This window comes from Lissotriton vulgaris, chromosome 11 (assembly GCF_964263255.1).
Source record: "Lissotriton vulgaris chromosome 11, aLisVul1.2, whole genome shotgun sequence".
Taxonomy (NCBI): Eukaryota; Metazoa; Chordata; class Amphibia; order Caudata; family Salamandridae; genus Lissotriton; species Lissotriton vulgaris.
Window position 1 is genome coordinate 485,861,923 of NC_141699.1, and position 25,326 is coordinate 485,887,248.

At 42.3% G+C, this 25,326-nt stretch overlaps 1 protein-coding gene across 1 annotated transcript in view; it reads left to right on the forward strand.

The window, feature by feature from the left end:
• Positions 1 to 25,326, forward strand: part of LOC147682140 (guanylate-binding protein 1-like) — a 392,581-nt gene that overhangs the window by 226,783 nt on the left and 140,472 nt on the right. The window contains exon 6 of the mRNA XM_086943549.1: positions 11,436 to 11,641. Within this exon, the coding sequence (XP_086799675.1) occupies positions 11,436 to 11,641 (206 nt within the window). The remainder of the gene's footprint in view (positions 1 to 11,435; positions 11,642 to 25,326) is intronic.

The window sequence follows — 25,326 nt, forward strand, 5'->3', positions numbered from 1 at the left end:
CGCGAACTCACGCGAACAGTGCGAGCAGTGCGAGCAAAATCCGCTGCTCGCGGATTTGCGGATTTTTCAGGAAATTCGCAAATCTCGCGGATTGCGGATTTCCCGAAAATCCGCAAAATCCGCGAGCGGAACGGATTTTCCGCCCATGCCTAGTTTCAATATGGATGGCATCTATAGGAGAGATGGTGTACATTTTTCAGATGAGGGTAACAGAGTCTTCCTCATCAGCTTTAGACTCTGCATAGGTACTTACTTATAGGTACCAACATCTCCCAATTAACACAACTGCTCTTTTTAGAGCCACCCAAGATCTAAACACATAAGCTTGATGTATATCTGAAAAATGTTACTTTTTTTTGCTAGGAGTCGCACACCCAATGTGTTAGGAGTCGTGCACCCAACGCGATAGCAGTCATGCACCCAACGCGTAGGAGTCGTGCACCCAGCGCATGCACACAAGGGGGCTGCGCTTAGCACCACACTGGGTGCGCAACTCGGAATTGGACCGTAAAAAAAAATTAGCACCTATCACTAATTTCCCTTGGTGCCTATATACAATGTTGGGGACCGTGAGGGGAGCGCCAATGCCCCCATGGTCCCAGCCGGTTCCCTGCATCCTTCGGGAGACGGCATTGCTTTTCTACACGGGGAGCTGCTGACATGCAGCTCCCCGTGTGGGAAAGCAATATGGTTTGCATTTTGAGAGAGCAGGTTTTCCTGCTCTCTCCCTCAAAATCCAAACCAAGTTTGCTATGGCAGGGCGGGAGCCTCAGCTCCCACCCTGCCATAGCAAACAGCAGTGTCCCTAGGGTGGGTAACCCGAGACACTGAAGGAGCTGGCCCTGGGGGGTGGTAGTCCCCAGGGCCCTCGACGGCTTCAGGAGGGGGGCCATGCGGCCCCCTCCCACAACATAAAAAGCCCGAGGGTTTGGGGGGGCCTTTGAGCCCCCCAACCATTTTTTTGAAAGCCCCAGGAGTAGCGGTCCCTGGGGCTGGGAGGGCCTTTGAGCCCCACCCACCCATGTATTTTGCTGGGGGTTGGCCTTTGAGCCCCCCCACCCATTTATTTTGTAGCCCCGTTGGTGGTGGTCCCTGGTCAAAATTAATATTTTTGCCCCCGGGATTTGGCCCCCTGGGGCTAATTATTAAAGAAGAGTGGGGGCCCGCGCTTTGTTTTATTCATTTTTTACTGCAGGACCCGCGCACCCTGTGTGCATTTTGCCATTTTACATTTTTTTTTTACATTTTTTTGTGGGACCCCCTAAGCAGGTCTAGAGGGTCAGGGTATTTCTACCCTGCCCCCTTTATTCGTTTTGCTCATTTGTTCCACTGATTTCTGCAGCCTCGCTTCTACCGAGGCACAAAATGGCTGCCAACACTTCCTGGTTTGGAGTGTTGACAGCCAATTAGCATGCATCTCGTAGGAGCTCATGATCGGGAGGGTGCGCACAGGGTGCGCGGATCCACCACGGCCATAGATATATCTATGATTTTACTTTTGATTTTCTCACCAACTACTGAACAGATTTACACCATTTAACCAAAAGGCACAACTCTGAACCAAGGGTTACCTCTTTGCCAAATTTGGTGTAATTCCGTTCAGCAGTTCAAGCTGTAGCTGCGTTTAAAGGTTCCTAAGGGAAATTGCATGGGGAAAACACGTTTTGGGACCCCATTTTTTCTCCGCCCCTGCTTGACGAATCACCCCAAGACTTTCAGGATAGGAGCGGACCGGAGCACCCCACCAGTTTTTAAAATTTTGCGTAGATTCGTTAACCGGCGCCAAAATTATTCCAAATAGAATGTAGCGGATTTCCTATGGATAATAGGTCCTAATTATAACTACCTACTGGCAACCGAATACGCACACACACACCCACACACAAATATATATATGCATACACATTTATTTAATTTACATTGGATTACATTTATACAATAAGATATATATTTACCGTTTACTACTTTATACTTTATATTAAAAAAAAATCTATATTTATGCATATTTGTGGACGATATTAGTGTCAACTATGTTCTTTTTTAGGATATTTTGGTAAATACTGTTATAATTATAGAAGCATGATATTGTGGTAAACAATATTTTTGACATGATATCCAAGGTGCTATTCTCTATTTGTAAATGTTTTGCCTAGTTTGTTTATTTAGAGGCTCATTTGAATTATTTAATTATTTTCATTGAATTGACGTGCTCTGTTAATTTCTTCATTTTTTACAGCAGCTAATTGTCCTATTCTGTGTTAAGGGATGGCTATTTTTGTGCTGTTGTACTGCACACTGGTAAATTTCCTGCACATTTTCCTAAACTCATCCTATTTGGATAGCCATTACCTAGTTTCTCCTTGAAATCATGGAGAGCAATTAAAGATGCTGAAGTGTAAAGGTTTTGTCAAGGACCTTTAATAGAGGAGACAAATGGAAAATAATATTTGAAAAAGAGCTGCCCAAGATCACTCAGGAAGTCAGAGGATATGAGGAACCCAATGAGGAAGCTTCATGCAAGATAGCAAAGAAGTCAGTTGATCACAGAGAACAAGAAAACAAGAGACAAGCCCACAATCAGAACAAGTAACATCCACAGGTGCAAGGCTTACAGAGAAGTGGATATAGGGGCTAGAATTCATAAACTCCGCACAGTTAGACTGCAGTTCTGGGACTTCCACAACTAAAATTTCTCTTGCAAATACAAACTGCAAAATATCCACCTATAGGACATCCATGCAGGGTCAGTGAAGCCGATAACTCTGTTGATGTTATAAAAAGTAACATAAAGAGAATGCTCTTAGAGGATGAGAAACACCACATAGGTTCTCAGCTTTTGCCACACATATTGGTGATCCCACAGAAACATGCAAGTGGCAAAAGCGAGAAGCAGGGAAGTAGGAAAGTAGAGAGCTTAATACAATGCCATAAAAGACAAGGCGATGATATGCATATTTCACAGGAAAGAAGGGAAAACACAGCTAACACCAGGTGGAAAACAAGTAAATATATCAGACGGAGCATAGAAGCGAGGAAAACGATAGTGCAAGGAAGAACAGGAGCAAGGACCGGGGAAGGAGGTCACCGATCGGACCACAACTCCCGGGCACCCCAAGAATCGCGAGAGCACCACGTAATTGCCCGAGAGCGTCGGGGGCGCTCAAAAGATCACAGCGCCCTCCGCAGCGCTTAACGCGCACAGGCGTGCCAGGGAAAAGCCCGGGCCAAGGGCGGGCCCGTCTGAGCCTGTCCGCGACAGGAAGAGGCAGGGCTGGGCCTACTCTCTTGGTCCCGTTGGAACAAAAACTATACATCCAAGTAAGACTATTTTACCTTCGTGACATCCCTGCTAAGTACTAGTTAAGACTCACTTAAGACAATCCAAGCTCGAACCCATATGTGGAATTGAGTGTCTAAACTACAATTAATATGTAGTAATAATACTCTGCAGGATTTTATTTACTATTGTATTCATCGTGTATATATGAGCTGTTTCCACATCAGTAACCCAAGGCGGACCATTATCCATCTTTTTAACTTTATCTATACTTACATCCACGTTTCGGGGTAAAGTACTGAGCAGACAGCAGAAAAGATGGGGGTAAGGAAGTTACTCAGTCCTAAATTAAAAACAGGACGTAGGGTAAACACAGATTCCCAGCAAACCTTGCTGAGCTATTTAACAGGCGCAATGGGAGCTCTAAATAAACAGATGAGCTCAGCGCGAGGAACTCCTAGAAACTAGCTCTTTAAGATCTAACTTGGAATCTAACCAATCCGATTCCACTGAGAGTCCCAGTCAAATTCGACCTAAAAAATCACTTCTAAATGGCTGTGTTCAGCTCATCCCAGATAGAATTAGTTTGAGTAATTCGGATAGCTCCCTACAACCACCCCAAAAGAAACACAAAAATCCCAGCTCTGTCAATAACACAGGACATGAGACCAGCACAACTAGAGTAGCACAAAAAACTCTTGAAGTAGAAGAAGATGAGGTGGTCTATCAAAAAAAGAAGTATACAAAACAAAGTAAAAGGAGGGAGGTACAAGACAACCTTCTATAAAACCCCATATTGGTACTGATAGTAATTCGGAGGTGTCTACCAGGGACATCAAGACCCTTACCACAGTGGTAGAAACGCTCGACATGTTCCTGCGCCTTAGGCTCGATCAAATCGAGCATAGACTAACCCTAATAGAACAAACACTATCTATAACCAACAGACAAGTCAGAGAGCATATTCCACCCCCTTCTAACGAACGAGAAGAGACAATCATGGGGGGAAACTCAACAGTGGGGGATACAAACATAAGCACTCAGAAGAAAATCGTAGAAAGGACCAATGTCCTAACTTCAAAATCTTTTCTAACCGCCACTTCAGGTGAAGAAATTAAGCCAACTAATAAGATTTTGGACTTCGTGGCAATAGATGTCCCTTCCCAAATTCAATCCCCATGCTAATTTTCCAATCCCATTCCTGAAAGTCAACCTAAAACCAAATTGGCATTAGATCAGCACCTATATTTGCCACCCCTAGCCACCCCGTATATTATAGTGCTTGCAAATGTTCCAAGGAAACTCCATTAGAATTAGAAGGATGGGAGACATTGCGAAATAAATCACTATACTGGCTAGGTAGAAGGACAGGTATAAGGGATTCTCTATTTAGGGAGTTCAAAATGGCCAGAAGGGTCCAGTGGGTGGGAGTACATGGAAAAACACTTCAAGGAGACTGTATAGTCCTCACTTTTAGATCACCCATCTTAGTAAAAGAAATTTTGCGGACTGCAGGAACCACCCATATAGCCAGGGGAGAAATTAACATACTTCCATTAGGTTATTTCTATCTCCCCCCGAATCCCACACAGTACGTTCACAATGCTATATAGTGTAAGAATCTTTTTTATGACGTCCCAACCACAAATAGATACTACCCACTTCTGGGTTTGGATGACTTGGATTGACTGGATAAGGTAGACCCCACATCTTTAGAAGTAGAGCCACATGTCACAGAGGTCATTCAAAATGCAAACCTCGAATTGCCTACCATAACTCCCACAGACATAGATGTTGGGCTCTCTTTTAAAATCCCAAAAATAAAAGATAATACAGATAAATCTTTATTGAATATACTTTTTTGGAATGTTGTGGACTTGAGTTCCAAAATAAACAACGAAATGTGGACTAATTTTATTCATAAATGTATCATCCTTTGCCTGCAGGAGACAATGGCAATAGCCGCAATCCATATAGAGGGCTATAAAACCTACCTCTCTACGGCACTCCCTTCAACTTCTGGGAGAGCCAAGCGCGGTTTGTCGGTCTTTGTTTCGAACTTGGTTAAACTGGAAAAAACTGTGTTAGTCAAAACACAGGCAAATTACCAAATGTTATCGCTGTATATGAATAAAAACAAGCTTCTTACGCTAGTTAACTTCTATGATAACTTGAAACAGGACGATGCAATTAGCGTAGTAAGAGAAATATATTCATGCTTACAAAATTTAAGGAATAATACAAGAAAGGACATGGTGATTATATGGGGTGGGGGACTTTAACCAGTCCCCTTGCCGGGATAGTAACGGTTGAACCTGTGGTTTTGTGGATGAAAATAACGATCCGTTCACGCACTTCCCACATACACCTATTGGGAGTTCCTTGAACGAAACATTACTTGGATTAGAGCTGGGTTTGGCTAATGAGTTGACTACCCCCCCATTCCCGCTTACCAGCACATTTAACGGGAGAGGGCAATTTAGCATAATCGATTACATACTCATCTCACGCCATTTCGCTTCTAAAATCATTGACTTTATAACACATGAAATAGCAATAAGTGATCACTATCCTAATAGTGTCACGTTGCAGCTTCTTGAGCAAATAGATGAAGATAACTCCTTAAGGACCTTGGGGGAAGCAACTTTATTCCTAGACAGACTAAACGGTTTCTCCTTAAAATGGGCAAAAGCAGATCCAGCGGCAATTACAATGAAAGTAGTTAAAAATTCAAGAGGTGCGATTGGAAAATGTCTTGATCCTACTACTGGATACGAGGAGGTTTTGACTAACTTTCTAGATATAACAAAATCAGTTAAAGAAGCACTTTGTATCAACTTAAAAAAGACCACCCTTAATTGTAAAGGTTGGTTTGACAAACCATGCACTAAAGCCTATGCTAAACCGTAGAACTAACAGGGGCAAAAAAGAAATACTACACAAATGGGAGTCTAGAGGGAAGACAAACAGAACTAGGACGCCCTCCACTCTGAAAGCTACTAAACAACACCAGTCCTAGTCCTCATGGCAATATTCATTTGCTGGACTGTAAACATCCATGGTCGAAATTCGTTATCCACGGGATCTCTTAAGTCTGAAGAAAATCCTAAGATGTTTCAATCTATTGCCTCTTTAAAATAACAACCTCTCTGATAAATACAAACAAGACAGCACAGACAAAAAATGTGTGAAAAAGCGAGATGGCACCTCACGGGCGCACCACCAATGGGACCCCTGGTTGGTACTCACCAGGATGGCCCTGTTCTCATCATCGGTGCCATCAAGCTAAAACCAAAAAAGTGTCTCGACCCTCAAAAATAAAAGGACAGTGGATGGTGCAGTGGACACAACTTATATGTGACAAAACTAACAACATGTAACATTTAACATATAAGTCACTGAGCAACTGGGGCCATAAACTTTTATTCTCATTCCCTTCTCTGTTGCAAAACAGTGAACACACATATACTAAAAAAGAAGAGAGAAAATACTACCAATCGATTCTCTCTCTACTTACAGCCGACATGTTTCATTGCCTTTGATTTTTCGGCAATTTCTTCAGGGCAATATATTTTAAATGCCACTGCAAGGGACACTGAAGCCTGGGTGCCTGCTTGCAGATTTGTCTCTCATACCAGTGGTGAAATTGTGTTAAAATCGAAATCCAGCTCCATTAAGTGAGCATGGTCCTTACTCCCCGTTTCAAGCAATTTACGGTGTCAGAGTAGCGGTCGGCGTCCTCTCAACCCTCGAGCTCGAGGGTTGAGAGGACGCCGACCGCTACTCTGACACCGTAAATTGCTTGAAACGGGGAGTAAGGACCATGCTCACTTAATGGAGCTGGATTTCGATTTTAACACAATTTCACCACTGGTATGAGAGACAAATCTGCAAGCAGGCACCCAGGCTTCAGTGTCCCTTGCAGTGGCATTTAAAATATATTGCCCTGAAGAAATTGCCGAAAAATCAAAGGCAATGAAACATGTCGGCTGTAAGTAGAGAGAGAATCGATTGGTAGTATTTTCTCTCTTCTTTTTTAGTATATGTGTGTTCACTGTTTTGCAACAGAGAAGGGAATGAGAATAAAAGTTTATGGCCCCAGTTGCTCAGTGACTTATATGTTAAATGTTACATGTTGTTAGTTTTGTCACATATAAGTTGTGTCCACTGCACCATCCACTGTCCTTTTATTTTTGAGGGTCGAGACACTTTTTTGGTTTTAGCTTGATGGCACCGATGATGAGAACAGGGCCATCCTGGTGAGTACCAACCAGGGGTCCCATTGGTGGTGCGCCCGTGAGGTGCCATCTCGCTTTTTCACACATTTTTTGTCTGTGCTGTCTTGTTTGTATTTATCAGAGAGGTTGTTATTTTAAAGAGGCAATAGATTGAAACATCTTAGGATTTTCTTCAGACTTAAGAGATCCCGTGGATAACGAATTTCGACCATGGATGTTTACAGTCCAGCAAATGAATATTGCCATGAGGACTAGGACTGGTGTTGTTTAGTAGCAAAAAAGAAATAGCCATTTTTAGAAGAGAATATAACAAGGTGATAAAATCAAGAAAAAGGGATTTGAAAAGCGAACTATGGGTCCAACTTCAAAAAAGCTGTGCTATGAAGGACAATATTGCTTTTTGCGCAACAGTTAAACCTCCTTTTCTAGTTGATAACAATAACGGCCCAAAAATCGACGTGGCCATAGATGAGAAATCATGGATCGACCACTTTACTCAGATCTTTACTTTACTCCCACAAGAGAATCTAGCGATTGGAAAGACGAAAACAATTAACGGTCTAACTAGCACTCCCTTTCTTCCAATTGATCTTGATATTACACTTGTGGAAGTTGAGATAGCCCTCCTTGCAAGCAAAAACGGAAGGCCCCCGGCCCAGATGGGGTCCCAGCCGATTTTTATAAGTATAACCCAGCCCTGTGGACCCCTATCTTAACTCGTGTCTTGGAGGCATCGTGCAAGGTAGGGTTACTAGAGTCATGGTTGGACAGCATATTAGTACGAATTTTTAAAAAGGGCAATAGGCAGTCTCCCTCATGCTACCGCCCAATATCGCTGCTAGATTAACTGGGGAAGGTTGCCGGATAAATTATCCTAGATCGCCTCCAGCAGTGGGCAGATGAGAATAAGATCCTCTCGGACATTCAGTTCAGGTTTCGAGAAGGGCTTGGGACTACGGAACAGGTCCTTAATTTGACACTTTTCCTAGGTAAATATGTACATGCCAAGGGCAGTGCTTTGTATACTTAGATTTATCAGTGGCTTTTGACTGCGTTAGCCATAGCAAGTTATGGGCCATCTTGGTGAAATTGGGGGTCGACTTGCCGCTAGGAAATTTTTTGCGTGAATTATACTCCGGAGCGACTGCACGAGTGAGGTACGGTCTTGAAGGACAACTGACTGAGCCGTTCAGCGTGCAGCGGGGAGTAAGGCCTGGGTGCGTCCTGGCCCCCTTTCTCTTTACTCTCTACAACAACGGTCTTGAACAAGACATGGTGAGGGGGTGCCGGGACCTACCGCAAATAAAAACACGCCCAATACCTGCCCTGCTGTACGCGGACGACGCAGTGATCATGGCTCGTACCGCACTCGAACTGCAGCGTGCTCTCTCAAAATATCACCAATTTATGGCCAAACTAGACTTGAAAATAAATATCAAAAAGACTTATGTTATGACATCAGGCCATAATACACGTAGATCTAAGGCAAATTTTATAGATAACATCAAACTAGAAACCACAAAGACATACACCTACTTAGGGATTGTAATAGACAACAAGCAATCCTGGAAACAAGCATTTGAGGTCAGGAAATTGTCGTTTGTGAGGGCAACAGCAGCACTAGTTATTTTTTCACGCAAATTAGGGAAACGACCCCCAAAGGAACTAGTGTACATTTATCAAGCTAAATGCAGGAGTACTGCACTTTATGGGGCTGGAGTGTGGGGATACGGGAAGGTGGATTCTATTCAAATCGTGGAAAATTCCTTTCTTAGATTTCTTTTGGCATTACCACAGGGCTCCGCAACCTTTGCATGCCACATAGAACTACGTCTGCCTTTTTTGACAGACTTAATTAAAATTCAACCACTTCTGTTGTGGCATCGCATATGGTCATCAACTAGAACAACTTTTTGCCAAAACCTCATACAGGATTGTCTCTCTCTAGAAAATGCACAGAAGATAGGCTGGATTGCTTATATTAAGAAGTTCCTATTTGATTTTGGCATGCAGGAATATTTTTACAATCCGGCAGCAATCACTGTGCTGTCGAGGAAAGTGTTTAAAACAATGTGCATTACTCATCTAGAGCTGCTGCGACTGAGTAATGAGGTATAAAAAAAACGGTGCAACATGCGCTAATGGTTCAAACATCTATGACCATCCAGCCCTATTTAACTTTTAATTTAACTATCTATGAAAGGTCTTTATTAACCAGGTTTAGGATGAACACTTTCCATAAACTTGTCACCTTCCAGCAAACCAACGATTGGGCAAAGTGGCTATCCCCCTGCCAATGTGATGAATCTTCTGCCCAAACCACAATGCACACTGTCTTATTTTGTAAGTTTTTTATTGAGCACAGACAGCACTGGATCAGTCCCATTTTAAAATCTATGAATTTACGAAGATGCAGACCAGCATTTCTCCGTCTACAGTGTCTAGAGGAAGAACATATTGCGAAACAAGTTGTCATATTTCTGAAATTTATAATAAGACATAGGACAAATCTTGAATAATTTAATAGAATATCATATTTTGATCTTTTTTAATACCCCATGTCTATATACATGTCTTACAGATTCCGACTATTGAAACTCATGGTAGCTTATTTTTATCTTTTAAAAATTTTGTATTTTAAATTTGTACATAACAATTTTATAGTACTTTTAATGGTGAAATTCTGTTTTGCATATGTACTTTTATGGTTTTTTACAATACAAAAACCGAATAAACAATTTTTTATTTGATTTGACTAGGGAAAGATTAACACAAATAGCCGGGATAGGAAGGCAGCTTCTGGGTACTAAAAAGGCTATAGCCCTCAAATCGAGAATTAACTGAAACAGAGGTTCAGGCAAACAAACTATGGATCAATGAAAGACAGTAGGCTGAAGAACAGAAATGCTTTAAAATAGCTCATCAATGATCGGGCACACAACTAGCAGGATCTGTAATGCAAGACAATAATAATAAAAAATAATAATAAGCTGAACATCAGTAGTGGGGATATGCCACAAGGTCGGGAAAATGTACACTTTGGGAGATAAATCATTATGCCTGTTATAAAGTCCAAAATGGATTCAAAATGAATAATAACTACGAGACTGGATGCCATAACAAAGATATACCACAATGTCAGGGAACTCAGTCTAACATTGGAATGCCCCACAGATGTACATAGCTGACCATGGAGAAATTACAGACAAGCTACTGCTGCCCATCAGCGTTAATATAAGGATCTTGAATATTGCAATATAGCGAACATGCATCTCTTTCATTCTTGATCTCCTGCATAGAAATTTAAACAAAGATGTGCACTGTTTTCATTTCCTCATACTTGTATGAAATGCTAACCATTATGTGCAATAATATCATTTCTAAAGGAATTTACGTGGATATATTTCAAGAATTGTTGACATACACTGATTTTTGGTCTTGTTTATTGTTTTCTCACAATACATTATGAACTTTAAAACATTTTGAGCACATTAAACATTTCCAAAGGGTTATTGCAAATTTGTTCTCAATACCTTTATCTATTAATGCTCACTCTCTTATAAGAAAGCATTTACAATTCAATCATTTTCATTTGTGCCTTTTCAAAGGACAATTGTGAAAGTACATAAGCAAATGTACTTGAGATAAAAACAAGCCATGTTTGAGCCTCATTTTTGATTGAACATTAGACACAATCCTCCCTGCCCGACATTCATATGTTTCTTCCCAAGTGTTGTCCTCCTCGAAAGTCCATAGATCATTAACCTGTAGTCTTATATTTTCTAATAAAAGAATCAGACACAAGAAGGAATATTTCATAAGAAAAGCTTTATTTTTAATTTACACTTGTCCGTAGCATTTTCTAAGATATACAGAGAATCTTCCTGTTGAAGTGCTATTTTACCTTAATTTGAAACCAGTTACGTGACAGAGCTGTCCAACCATATCAACGTGAAGTCCCCTGGACACAAAGACCGTAAGACACATGCGGCTGGCACTGAAGACTTCATGAGTGTCTTTCCCACTTTCATCTGGACGGTGCGAGACTTCACCCTGGATCTGAAACTAAACGGAAAACCAATCACAGCTGATGACTACCTGGAGAACGCCCTGCAACTGCTCAAAGGTATGTGCAACTATGTTAAAATGCTTCATCGATCGTATCAGAACCTCTAAAGTTCTTCTTCCCTCAGTCACAGGCACAGTAGGTGGCCATTGTTTGTAACTGTGGTTTATCAGTGTAAGTAAGCCTTCCCTTGAGGCGACTGCGTTCTTCACAAACAATTAGTTAGTTTCCATTGTTGTAAATATGTTTCTGTCGTGGGTAACAAAAAGAATGATGAGAGCTAAACAATCTCTACATCATTCCCCATAATTTAATCACAGCAGACAGCTGGATTTTTTTTAGGTACACCAAAAAAAGATACAAATAATTTCATGTATAGCAAACAATTAAATCATACATGTCAGAAATTCATACATAGAATAGAAAAATCAAATCCTAAGCACCTATTATATAAACCTTTTATATAATGTGAAATCAATGTATCGAAAGAAAGGAAAACATGAAAACCCCATCCCTAATATATTCAAAAGGCCAATAAACAGAAAGAAAAAGATCTTTTTCAATTATCTCAACCTTTCCAGATTCACGAAAATTTCTATATTGATCTAACGCTATGTGCATAGAGATTTTCCCACGATTTAACCCTCTGCATTTTTTCAATCCATTGATCCAATGTAGGGATTATATCACATTTCCAATTCGCTAATATCAGCGATCTGACAACAAGAGAGGAAATAAAAAAGAATTGGAGCTGTGGGAACATAATCACATAAAAGACTCCATGGGCATCCGGGGTACTTGTACCTGTAATTTCGCATTCAATGGATCTTCTCCTAAAATGTAGCCAGATGTGGGCAATTGAGCACCATATGCAGCCATTCCCCTTTCTCGTATGTACACCTGAAGCAGGCAGATGATGCCAGTGAATGCATCGCAGGAATTAACAACAGGGTGCTATAGAGCATCCATCTCCTGAAGAAAACCATTCTTCTGCAGTTGGCAGCACGTATTGCTTTAGAGCTCAGCTGGTACTGGAACCTCCATTGTGTGATATCGATTTTGTTCCAGTTAAGATTGTAATTTTATTCAGAAAATCTATTTCAGTCCGGCTAATTTTTGGATATATATTCTATACCTGTTAACTTTGATATGAAAAAAACGTTGCTAATGCTATTGGCTAGTGGCTTTTCTCCGATATTGTATCCGCACAAAAGTGTTTAATTTGAACAAAACTAAATAGTAGGATGGAACTAATGTTGGGATAGACACTGATGACATTGGATAAATTCATTATTTTCACAAAAAATATTTCTCCTACGAAGCTCCAGAACAGCCTTGCGATTGAGAATTCCTGCGACTGAGAATTTGAGTGTTTAAAGAAAGCCCTAATGGAGTAAAGTCAACAAATTTTTATTGTGGATGGAACCGTGGCACTCCGTATTCTTGCCATATGCGGTTGAATCTATCTATAAAGACCCATGTCATCTTATATCTGGATCTCTTTGGTACCCTGGGGATTTTTAAAAAAGGCAAAAAGTTCGATTTCACCTGGGTTTAGCTTGTTATTTAAATAAAAATGACTATCAATCGAAATACTCAGAAAAGCCAATCCATAAAGTCAACCTGACAGTACAGTTTAATTCTTCCTGATTTAAGAGAATAGCCTGAAGTTTAATCTGGGACTTCTTCCCTTGTTAAATAAAGGGTGGAAGATCGGAGTCAATAGTGCCAAAGAATGATTGTGGAACTATAATCATTGAAAAAAGAAAAGTACTGATGGAAGGATATTGATTTTAATCAAGTCAGCCCATTGTCGTTGAGAGAATGTGCCATTGGTCGAGTAGTTTGCGCATTTCGTTAGTGTAGACCTATAGTGTTATATTCCCTAGTTAGGCCTATGTAGCGAAGCAGCTTATTTCCTACATTGCCCTCATAAATAACCTTTCCAGCTATGACCTTTGGCACACATTTGCATGCACAACAAAGGTGGATATAGCTTTGCACAACATTATCACACATCCTGGACATCATGTACAAGGTCTCGTCTCGCACTGTGTACAAATGTCATCACTATCTTCATTCAGAAGGCGACAGGGCTATCTATATATCCATAACATCACTAATCTATGCATTTATCGCAAGTTTGCTTTCTATTATAAAAGATGAGCATCCCTATAGATTAGCAGAGGAGGTACTTCCACTGACACTGGGAGTCCTTGCAGGAGTCCTGACATCTCGTGAAGGGTGTCCAGTTCTTGACCAAGACAGGGTCCTTCACTCTATCCCATTAGGTAATGGGGTTGGATTGTCCTTTGGGGGAGTTCTTGGCTCTACACCTACACACTCTACGTACACTTAGGGTAGGGTACGTATAATAGGAGTACCCTAGATTTCTGCCTTGTTTATAGGCCTACATATATACATTGTTTAGTTCCATGGTAGAACTATATCTACTTATCATGTTTATCTGCTTCTGTCTACTAATCATTGCAGCACACGTATTTTATGCAAGAATAACGTTGGTTCAATAAATATTATTGAAAACGTGCCACTGTGTATTCTCTGTATATTTCTCTGAGAATAAGTGAGCACATGTGACTGAGCGAAAGGGGACATGGCTGTCATATTTAGTGTTTGCCAGAAACCATAGATTAGGGGCATTACAGTGGCATTGTGAGCTAGCTGGTCTATATGCCAACAAATCCTGCGGGGGTGTCTGGAATAAGTCTTGACACCGAGCACCTAGTTTATGTTGTCTGAACAATACACAGATCCAATGGATTAGTAGGAACTACACAACATGGCTCCCAGTGCTGGTTAGGCTCTTACTTAATGGTCAAAATTGAGTAGTTCAGTCATGCTTTCTCAGAGACCCCCATTCATATTTTAACCGGAGATTCCCATAGTGGGGAAAAAACAAATCTTCCTCCGCTGATTAGGTATACCTTATTTATTGGCTGTAGGTCAAATCAAGCTTGGAAGATTAGAGGATAGTGCATACAATATTTTTAGAAGATTTAGCTAAATACTACTGCTTTAATAATGACCACACAACCAGGTGATGACATTGAAGAACAGATAGTTGGACTAATGTTTTCAGAAAATTGCAGACAGGCGGTTACCATGTAAATTGATACTTGTATAGCACACTACTCACCCGCAAGGGTCTCAAGGCACTTGTACGAATACCGCTGTGGAACCCATCCTGGCTTTCCCTGTGAGGCGTCCACTACTGGGTACCCCCAAGGTGGAGGCCAGGCATCCTTAGCGGTTTGGGGGCCGTTGTGGAGCTTAAGCAAGCTATTGCCCAGAGTGGGACTCCATGATTGGAATAGGCACCGAGGCAAGAATTATCAGGTCTGTGGAATTTTGAGGCCGAGACCCCCCGAGGCAGAGAATTGAACCCTGGTCCCGGGCTAGACCTCTGCATCAGGGTCTGCCACTCTAATCATTGAGCCACACTTCTCCAAGACATTGTGGAAATGAAATTGTTACAACATGGCCTGCCAGCAATGGGTGGAGATGTTACCTATGTGGTTGAGGCATACAAAACATTCAGAACAGAGATATTGTATTCTTGAGTTGAATTCCCACCTGCAGATGCACACACACGATTATTTCACAAATATATTGAATATGAGCCACCTGATGAGTTTTTCCCATACATGGACTTAGAAATCTTGTTAACTTACCAAGAGCACATTAATTGGTTTAAAGGTGCCCTACCCCATACCACACAATATGTGAGAATCAGTCCGCTCAGCAGAGAAGGAGCGACTTGGCCAGTCCTAGCATCACACACACTGCAACCAGATGTTGCTGCCTTAACATCAGCAGGAATGCGCAAACTTTATAGATATCTAGTAAATATGTACAGAAATCTTACTCAATATGTACTGAGAACATTGACAGTCGAAGCTGCAGGGTCTCCTCAGGCTATGGAACCACAAACGCCTACTACAGATATTATCCCACAAACAATAAATGCCGTTATGGGAAAGGTTCCCACCAGCCAGCAGCAAATCCCGTTCTGGATAGCACAAAAAACAGCACAGCTTGAAGCCATTTGTCCCTGTACGGGCCCACAGGAAAAACACAGAATACCACTGACAATGTGCTTGCCAATGGGGATGGCTACCCCGTTAGAAGATTGTATCACTTGGGGTACAACATTCGCTGCTGTATATTCCAGAATGCATGGTACGCCTTCAATAGCAGTCATACCAGATAAATTGAAACAGATACAGAAAAAGTACAGGGCAGAGCCTGCATTAGATTTAGGGATGAAACTGATGGGCAATTTTGCCCAGATATCAGCCATTTTGTTGGGTAACATAAAAGGGGAGGCAGCAGTGGTGGCTATACACGAACGCCTGAGGGAATTCCCCCCACTCAGCAGGCTGGAAACTGCCTAAGATTATCGAAGATACATATGCTTCTCTAGGCAGAGATAATCTGGGAGCCAGACCTGGGAAACCCATGGTGAAGAGCAGTTCTGAAAAAGATAACTCTAAGCAAGCACTCGATTCTTCGAAGAAGAAATGGGATAATAAACTAAACAAACGCAGTCACAGGGTGAGTCTCCTCAGCAGGAGCACACTGAACAAAAATTCAATCGGAGAAACTGTGACAACATTAGAAAACCTGACAGGTATCAGGATACTGGTCCACGTTCATCTCGTTCCATTCAGGAGACAAAATCGTTCGGAGAGAGACAGACTCAGAATACAGATTGGAAGAGGGGGTCAAGTCAAAAAAGGAGACACATCGCACTTCGGGCTACATAATTAAACAAGAAGACAAACAAAAGAATTCAAAAGCTCAATTTAAAAAGAAGACAGTACCTGGGATCAATATTAGAAATACCCAGGCTACTGAGGACTCTGCTTCTGAATGGGGAATGGGCAGTGATGATGCTGGACAGCGCAGCAGAAGTCACAATAGCTCGCCAGTACCTTATGGATTATCTGGAGGTAGTATCACTGAGCGAACATATCATGGTGGAAACACCTGCTACAAGGGTAAGTGTCCCACATCGTTTATATGAAATACCACTCCAGATGGAGGGGAAAGTACCCAGGAAGGTAAACGGTCTCTTTTGGGAGAACCTGACATACGGTTACAACATTCTTTTGGCTGAAAAGGATTAGCCACCTGAGTTCATAATTGATTGCTCAATGGCGGAAGAAGATATTTTACCTGCATTCTCTGGCCTCTTGCCAGAATCAGTTAAAAATTCATACGCACAGGAGGGGGCTTTAGCGCTAGCTCCCACACTCTACTGAAATCATGTTGGGTAAAATGATGAGTCACCTCTTCACGAAATCCAATTCAATTCCTCAATCCCAGAGACAATACCAGATTAAACATGAGACAAAGAAACAAGTCAGGGAGATCATGGATCAACTTGAATACCAGGGTGTGATAGAGAATTGAACCTCACCTATTAATAATTCTTTGATTCCCTTAATGAAACCCGATAATTCATATAGTCTAGTCTTAAATTACAGACATTTAAACACATCTACATTCACATTTGCTGTACAAAATTCACACAGCAGTACCGCACTAATGAAGGATATCGTGCGGAAAAAATACTAAACAACACTAGACATATCAAATGGATTTTTCTGCCAAAATATAGCACCTAGGAGCAGATATTTACCAGCATTCTCTGTGTTAGACTCCCAGCACCAATTCTGTCATTTACCCCAGGGGTAAAAGAATAGCCCAGGGCTGTTTTTAGCCAGGGTGACAGTTACTTCCAACTTTTGATGAGGAGGCATTGCCCTATGTAGATGACTTTTTTCTGACGGACAATGAATTAATGGAACACTTGTCTAGGGTGAACCACATAATTCTTGGGTTGGCCGACTTGAGATACAAATTACATTTTTTTAAACTAAAAATTGCCAACCTCTGTGTCCTATTTTTGGGGTACAAATTGTCAAATGAAGGCAAAAGCTTGGCGGCACAATTTTTTGAAAAATGTGCACTGCTCCAACCTCCAACGACTGAAAAGACTACGATCCATTTTAGGAGTTTTTCATTTTGGCAAGACATACATTTTGGTTTACGCAGAAAGGGTGATACCTTTGTACGATTTACTTTCACCTGATTTTCAGTGCACCATTGGACACAGGAACATACTGATATCCTACCTTCAGTACAAGCAGACATGGTAGCTTCCAAACATTTACACATGTGTCAATACAACTCACTTGGTGATCCAAGTGGTCACTGAACCTACCGGGTACACCTACATCACCTTCAATGAAGGCGATACAGTACCTATTTCATACAAATCACATTTGTAAACAAACTCTGAAATGCATTTTGCACCAACAGAAAAAATACTCACAGTAGTACATGTGAGAAGTTGGCCTGGTATATGATGCTCACTAGTTCTAGTGATCACCTTGTACCATGCCAAGCAGCCCTTATGATGATTGGTTGAAAGTCAACCTTATAGACCAGCTATCCTAGTAGCATGGACAAAGCAGTCTTAGGCTAAACTCGGTAATGGCATGTGAAGCAAGCTGTTTTACCATACAAAATCCCCTTGAATACCAAATGAAAGGACACCACAGAGATAAATATTGAAAATATATATATATTTATTTACTACAAATATCCCCTATACTCTTTATGAGCACAGAAGCAAATGCGTTAAAACAAAACACAGTTTAAATATACAAAAGCTGCACAATATGGATGAGCCCTAGGGGCCACATAAACCATATACTAAAATAGTGGTATAAGTACCACGAATCGGAAACGAAGTAGGCCAAGGGCCTGGGGAATCGCTGGAGCTGTTTGGGACTAACAGTGAAGAAGTCGGGAAAGGCCAGCGGGACTCGGGTGCAGCGCTTAAAACACACGGATACACCAATGCAATGTCAATGGTGCGTAAAAGTTACAAAGTTAGTGAAAAGGGAACCTTCCGGATGACCTAGAACCTAGCAACTTGGAACATAGACACTAGAGGTGTATTGCTACACAGGGGCACTGGAGTGCCAGGTTTACCTCACCCACAGGAAGCGGGTGCATATGTCTCAAAGTGTGTCGGGTTTCGTCGCGCTGGTCTATGGAGCCTGTAGATGAAGATACTGCAGGCGGGTCGTCGAGGAGAGTTCCGGTGGATCCAAGGGTGGATCTGAAGAGGTGAAGACCTCAAAGCAGAGGGGACAATGTTCAAAGTCACTAGCCAGTGACTACCGTGGAACCAGGATGGAACCAGGCGATGTCGGGTGCAAACAGGCGAAGAGGTGAAGATTGTCTCTGCAGCCACGTGGACACGAAGAGGTCGAGGACGTCCAGGCATTGGTCACAAGCTGTCCCACGAAGGCTCTAGCTAATGGCAGTGGCGGCTTCTTGATTGGAGCAAACAGGGCTTGGCTAATGCAAGCCACGCAGGAATCGATGCAAGCTTCTCACTCGGACCAGCAAGGTCAGAGCGGGTGCTCCTTTTCAGGGGAGCAAGGGCCAGTCCTGGGCAATGAGAACCAGTAGTGTTGTTTGTAGGTTTCGTCGCCAAGATCGCCGCTAGCCACGTGGCAAGTGGCCGGGATGGTGCGTCGAGTGGCAAAGTGCAAAAGGGCCCCACGCAGATCGTGGAGATGCTGGGGGACTGATCTTCAGTGCAAATGCTGCTCGGTGGTGGGGCTTCTCAAACCTCAAAGCACAGCATGGCAGGTGCCTCGGGTTGTTCGCAGTCACCTTCTTGTGGGTCCTTCAAGATGTCCGGTCGCACGTCTCTCGGTGCCTCCACGGGTCTCTTCTTTTCAGGGACTGTGGATCGGGCTCTGAGATGTCTGAGAGTCTGGGTCTCGTCAGGCTCTGGGCTCGGGCTCCGGCAGGAGGCAGCAGCAAAGCAGATGTCGAGTTGCTGGATGGTGCCTGTATTCACAGGGTGGTCACTCCTTGGCCACAAGGGAGATGCTCTTCAGTCTTCTGTGCAGCAGAATGTCGAAGTCCAGTTTTCTTCTTAGTTTCAAGTCGAGTTCAGGATGATCTGAAGTCTTGGGACACAGCTCCTACTCTTATTCCAAATCTGGGGGGGGCAGTTACACCCCCTTTCCTTTGTCCAGCTCCATGCCAGGACTGGGGCTGGAAAGCCCCAGCACCGGTTTGGACTGGCTTATGCACAGGGACACCCAGTGTGCCCTAGGCATGTCTCATTCTATTCAGCCCTGTCCTACCCAATACACAAAATCCTGTCTGGGGTGGTGCTCGTACCTCCCAAGGCAGGAAACCCTTTGTCCAAGCCTCCCTCGCTGGAAGGACTCCCAGCAGCAGGAGGTCAGACTTGTGTCTGTGGTGGCAGCATCCATTTTGTGATGCTGAGGCTCGAGTTTAACTTTAACCGGGGTTCAGGTTATGTACATGTTGTGTCCCTCTAGAAGGGTGGAATGCTACCTCCTTCGCCAGCATTGGCGAGGGGGTAGTATCCCAATTCGTATGACACCTTACTCGACATGTTTTGATAAAGCCAAACCAAAGTTAGCAAATAACCGCAAGGTTTATAATGCACTTAAGAGTATATGGTATGGCAATATCCCAGAACCACTAGGGGAGTTGTTCCCGACAGCTGCAGACGGGCTCAGCTCGTGCCAGAGCACCATCTCACATGAAACCAAGCACTCTGCCTCCAGGATTGTCGAGGCCTTCCATAGGAGTGGCTTATAGGTTAACATGTGTCCAGATAGGTTTAGATATAGGTATACTATATCTAAGTAAGAGGTGATTACACCAACTTACCCCAGCTGATTGATCAGCCAGTTGTGTCAAAATATGGAGGCCAGGCCAAGGGTGGCACAATACATGCTGCAGCCCCTGGTAGACCTTGGCTGCACCTATGCCCTGGGTACCTGGGGTACACTGTTACAGGGGCCTATAAGGTGAACCAGATCCAATTGTGTATGTACCTAAGGTACATGAAGTCCATTTTAAGGATAGAGCAATTAGCCTGGGGCCCTGAATAGCAGGATCCCAGGCCAACTTAGTCAAAAACCAGCTAAACACCAGGCAAAAAGTTTGGGGGTAACCATAGTCAGATATCCACTTTCCTACAGTGCAGACTGTTGCAGTGAGAGGGAGAGAGAGCACTTGCGCAGGGTAAACGCATAATTGTCGTGACTTCAGTGCCAACCCTAGAGGCCATTACAAAGGCAAGCATCCCGAATGCTAAAGCATTACATTCATGATGGATTCAAAGGGCTGACTCTCTCTCTACAACAGATGTAGATTACATATTTGATTCTTCATTACGAATACAAGCATTCCTACAGTAAAAAAAAGAATTTCCTGGTGGTGCAGGCTGTGGCCCGACTTTACACCAGGTCAGAGCAGGTGTTAGTTTCCTGCTGATAACATGCATTATCACATGTTTTGTGATCTTATCACCAATGTGGCTGGCCATTGAGAATGTTGCGGAGTGGTATTGTTGCAGCTTTTTGCTCAGGAATGCCTACTCTGCATCTCATTAGCGATAGTTGCGGGGGTCATTCGTTGCAATGTTTTTTGCGGTTTTTGCTATCGCAGGTAAACTGGTGCTATGGGCTGTTAGTACCAGCTTGTGAATAGGGCGATAAATGTATCGCGATTTTGGCTGCGATAAAGTGCCGTTAACTTGGCGATAGCTCCTTGAGAATATGCCCCTCTGTATGCTCAGATTTCAGGAGTGAGGGATAGAATAATACCGAACACTAATTTCAGATTTGGATTGTTACTAGCTGCACTCAAGGGTCTGAGTTTAGCACATGTAGGGATTACAGCTACAGTTTCACTACTAAAGCAGTGCTATTAGTGGCCAGGTCTTACTAACCAGACCAAGGACTTTGTCCTCTAATTCAACATATGCCAGCAGATGAAGGGCTCCACCATAACACGTCTACCACAAACACCTTTATTGTTCTAAGGCAAACCTCTTGCATGTGTCTATTTGGATCACCGCGGCCCCTTACACTGTGACGGGACTTACAAGTACATCTTGGTGGCAGTAGATTATTGCTCTAGATTCCTGTTCGTTTGGCCCCAGCGCTCGTGGATGCTCGAACTGTTATAAAGTATTTGCAAGTCTTTTTCGGCACGCACTCAATTGGCGAACTACATTCTTACTAGGATCCTGTGTTCAGCTCTCTGACTTACAAAGAAGCCATGGTAAGTTTGGATGTGGCCTTGCGGTACTCCCCCAATCATCCTGAGGGAAATGTAATAGTCTAAAGGAAATTAAAGGAAAAATCATGACTTAAAGCAATCATTTACAGCAAGGGTATTAAACTTGGGTGTCAGTTGGGTCAATCACCTACATGGGGTCCAGCGAGCACTAAACAACATGCCAAGAAAATCCCTTGGGGGTCATACACCTTATGTGCTCCTGCTGGGAGAAGGATGTGTGTACCCAACCTCGATAGTGTTAGCACGGTGGCAGCTGAAATCCCATTTGACCTCAATAATTGTTTGGATGTTTTACAGGGCCTAAATGAATACTGAGCTTTAGAAAGCAACATCCAAGTAAAACGCACCGCCACTGGGGAAGTGAAAACAGTAACGACAAGAACTGCCTGGGTCCTGGAGATTGGGGACCTGGTCAGAGAGAAAATTGTGGACAAGAAAGAATTTCGGCCATCTTACAAGAGTGCCAGTACATGTCTCAGTTGTCGAAGGAACCAGAACTGTCCTTCCGCCTCTTGCGGGCTGCCAAGATAAAAAAGTTTGTCTCAATTCATCTGATCAAACAAAACTATGTGGCCGATTCTCAACAGTATGCCATGTGGGCGACAGAAGATTCCACTTTCTAAAGTGAAGCTGTTAACAACAAGGACATGATGCTTCTTCCTGTTGAAACAACTACAACTGTACAGTCAACAAGTACAGAAATTTCAATTATAAATATTGCCGACGTCTCTGTAAACATGCCACAGATTGAGTTCTACAAAATCTACTGAGCTGCCAAGAATAGACCAGACGACGTCTAGCTACTTCATACATTATGACGACTTCTCATTAGATCCAATGGAACCTCAGCTGCCGAGACCACCTCTCCATTTCAAGCTTCAAATTTATGCTTCCTATCTTTGGCTGAAAAAAATACTTACTTCATTGTTCCCTGGATACACCTATGGATTACTTTTACTGGTACTTTGCATTATTATAGTACCTGTCTGTTCAATGCATGTGTGCTATTGATACACATACTTTGCATACTCCTGCCGTCTACTGTCTTTTTTCTACTCCTGAATAGACACTTTCTCCCAGAACGCTCTGCAGTGCAACTCATGAACTTGGTTCTTAAACCACACACATCATCACAATGTGAACTAATAGACTTGTCCCTGATGACCATTATAGCAGTTCCAGTTCTTGAAGGAATTGTATAGGACAGGGTATCGTATGATGTATATGGTTCTACTGATCTTTTGAACATTCCTTATTTGTTCAAAATTTCTTTAAATGACATCATTACCTCTAGTACTTTCTCTGATGATTGGGACATTGAAATTGTGCACAATTTGCTTTCAGATTTAGAGCAATCAGCTGCATTTTCAAATGATGAATTGTAGGATGGTAGAAGTAATTTTGGAGACATGGTCTGTTACCAGCATTATAGCCACCATTATTTACATAAAGCTAGTATCCCATATTCTGTTTATAATTACACACAATGGGAACAATGTCCAACACCGCCTAAAGGTAGTTCAAAGACGTTTGTACATACATTTTCTTATTTTTCAGGTTTTGAAACATCAGACCCAGCCTCTTATTTCTATGATCTTACACCTACACCTGCAAAGAACAATATGCCAACAAATACCAAACAGACATACTCTGCTTCCTTTATTTCCTAACTGTCTATAGAGGGTTATGACTTTCCGAAAGACACAATATACACAAAGTCTATCTTGGAGACAAAAGATTGGCAGGCTCAGGGAATGTAGGGTTTATTTAGAGCATGCCTCATACCACATCAAATGATTTTCCTGAACAAAACAGTGCAACAAACTTAATGTCTGGGTATTGTAAAATCGAAGGATTTGAACGCATCACGTATTCCCACATTCTTCCGTTTTGAGAATTGGCAGCACTATACACACTTTTGTGAGAATACACTAGATACCTTGATAAGTAATGGTTCTTTCGAATCATCAGACCCCGATTGGAATGGTTGGGTGGTTTGGCCTGTCGACACAAATGGTTGTCAGTCTAGATTTCTTGGTAACACTCAAGGGTTTAGGATCAATTGGCCTGATCAACGATTTGTATAATCAGAACACTCAGGAGTGACATCATATAGTGTTGGGAAGCTATGCCTGGATTGACTAAACACCTCAACACTCTCCCAGGTGAAACAATACTTGTCCATTCTGTCTGATGACATGGATCTCAGCGATTTTTTACTTTGTCACCAGAACCCACATCAAAAGCGCTTTTTGTATTGAATATAGAACGAGCTGTGGAAGATGTCTCAACAGGAAGCTGCTGAGAGATTGCACAAGAGTGATAGGGTTAATGTAGAAAAGGCTTTGGCTGTGGTTGACAATGGTATGACCACTTTATCATCTAGAATTTATTTACTGGGCAACATAGTGTGTTCCGCAATTGACTTAATACAGCAAGACATGTCTATATTACAACATGGACAACCACAATTACGGTCAATAGTAATACTGAGCTTGACGTTACAAATGTTACATCCTGGCCACATGCAGTGGCGTTACATCAACGGTACAAATCTGTTTTCAGCATATGATCTAACCGAAAGATGATAATTTCATGAAGAGGTGTGAAATATACCATGTTGCACATTGAAAAATTTGACCAATTACCTTTCACCGTGGCTGAAGCACTATACACTGTCTAGATAATCCATGGTTAAATCGCCCTACCAGTCATGACCTTTCAATTTCAATATTTTCTCCAATACCAACAGGTAAGTAGATATCAAGTGCCACGGAAAGGATATGTGCAGGAGTATTGGGAATTTCAGTTCAGATTTAGATGCAGAAATGGGGACACAGAAGTTTTTCTTGGTGGCTCTGACTGTGAGGATGCTTTAAGCGGCTCCATAATTTGCAAGGACATTGCTCTCCATGGGGAATGAAAGGCTTCAATGGCAAACTTGTCTTGTTATCTGAAGGGTTCCACAGCTGCTTTGATTCATCCTGTATTCAAGCTACTCTCAAATGGGAGCTATTTGATGCTGAGTGTTCATGGTTGCAGCGGAATGGAACCGGGCATTGCTATCTAGTGAGGGTTAGTTCTGTAGTCACTTGTTGTACACAAGTACTATTTCCACCTGCCCGCACAGTTAGGGAGGGAGCACTATGGCTTTGATAAATGTTTCCAACATAAAATTTGACTCCCTAAGCAAATTGCAAGCCATGCTTTTACAGAAAGATGTGTCCTTAAATTCAGCCAAAGAGACATTTGATCTCCAGGCTATAAGGTCCTCATCTGAGCTATAGACACTACTCCATACTAACTTCCCACTGCTTTTTGGGGAGCTGGTTCATCGTATCTTTAACATATCTGATATGAAAGGAATAGCGCACTTTTTAAAATGTATCGGCTCTGGTTTGGTTAGCACCTTTCAGACGATATTCGGAGTTATACCATCTTTCATACACTCTGTGTTAGGAAGCATTTTTGGAGGGCTCCCACTTGTCTTGCTACTTGTGGCAGGAATACTGCATCAAAAAGCTTTATTCGAGGATTAACTCATAAAAGCACAAACATACATTTTA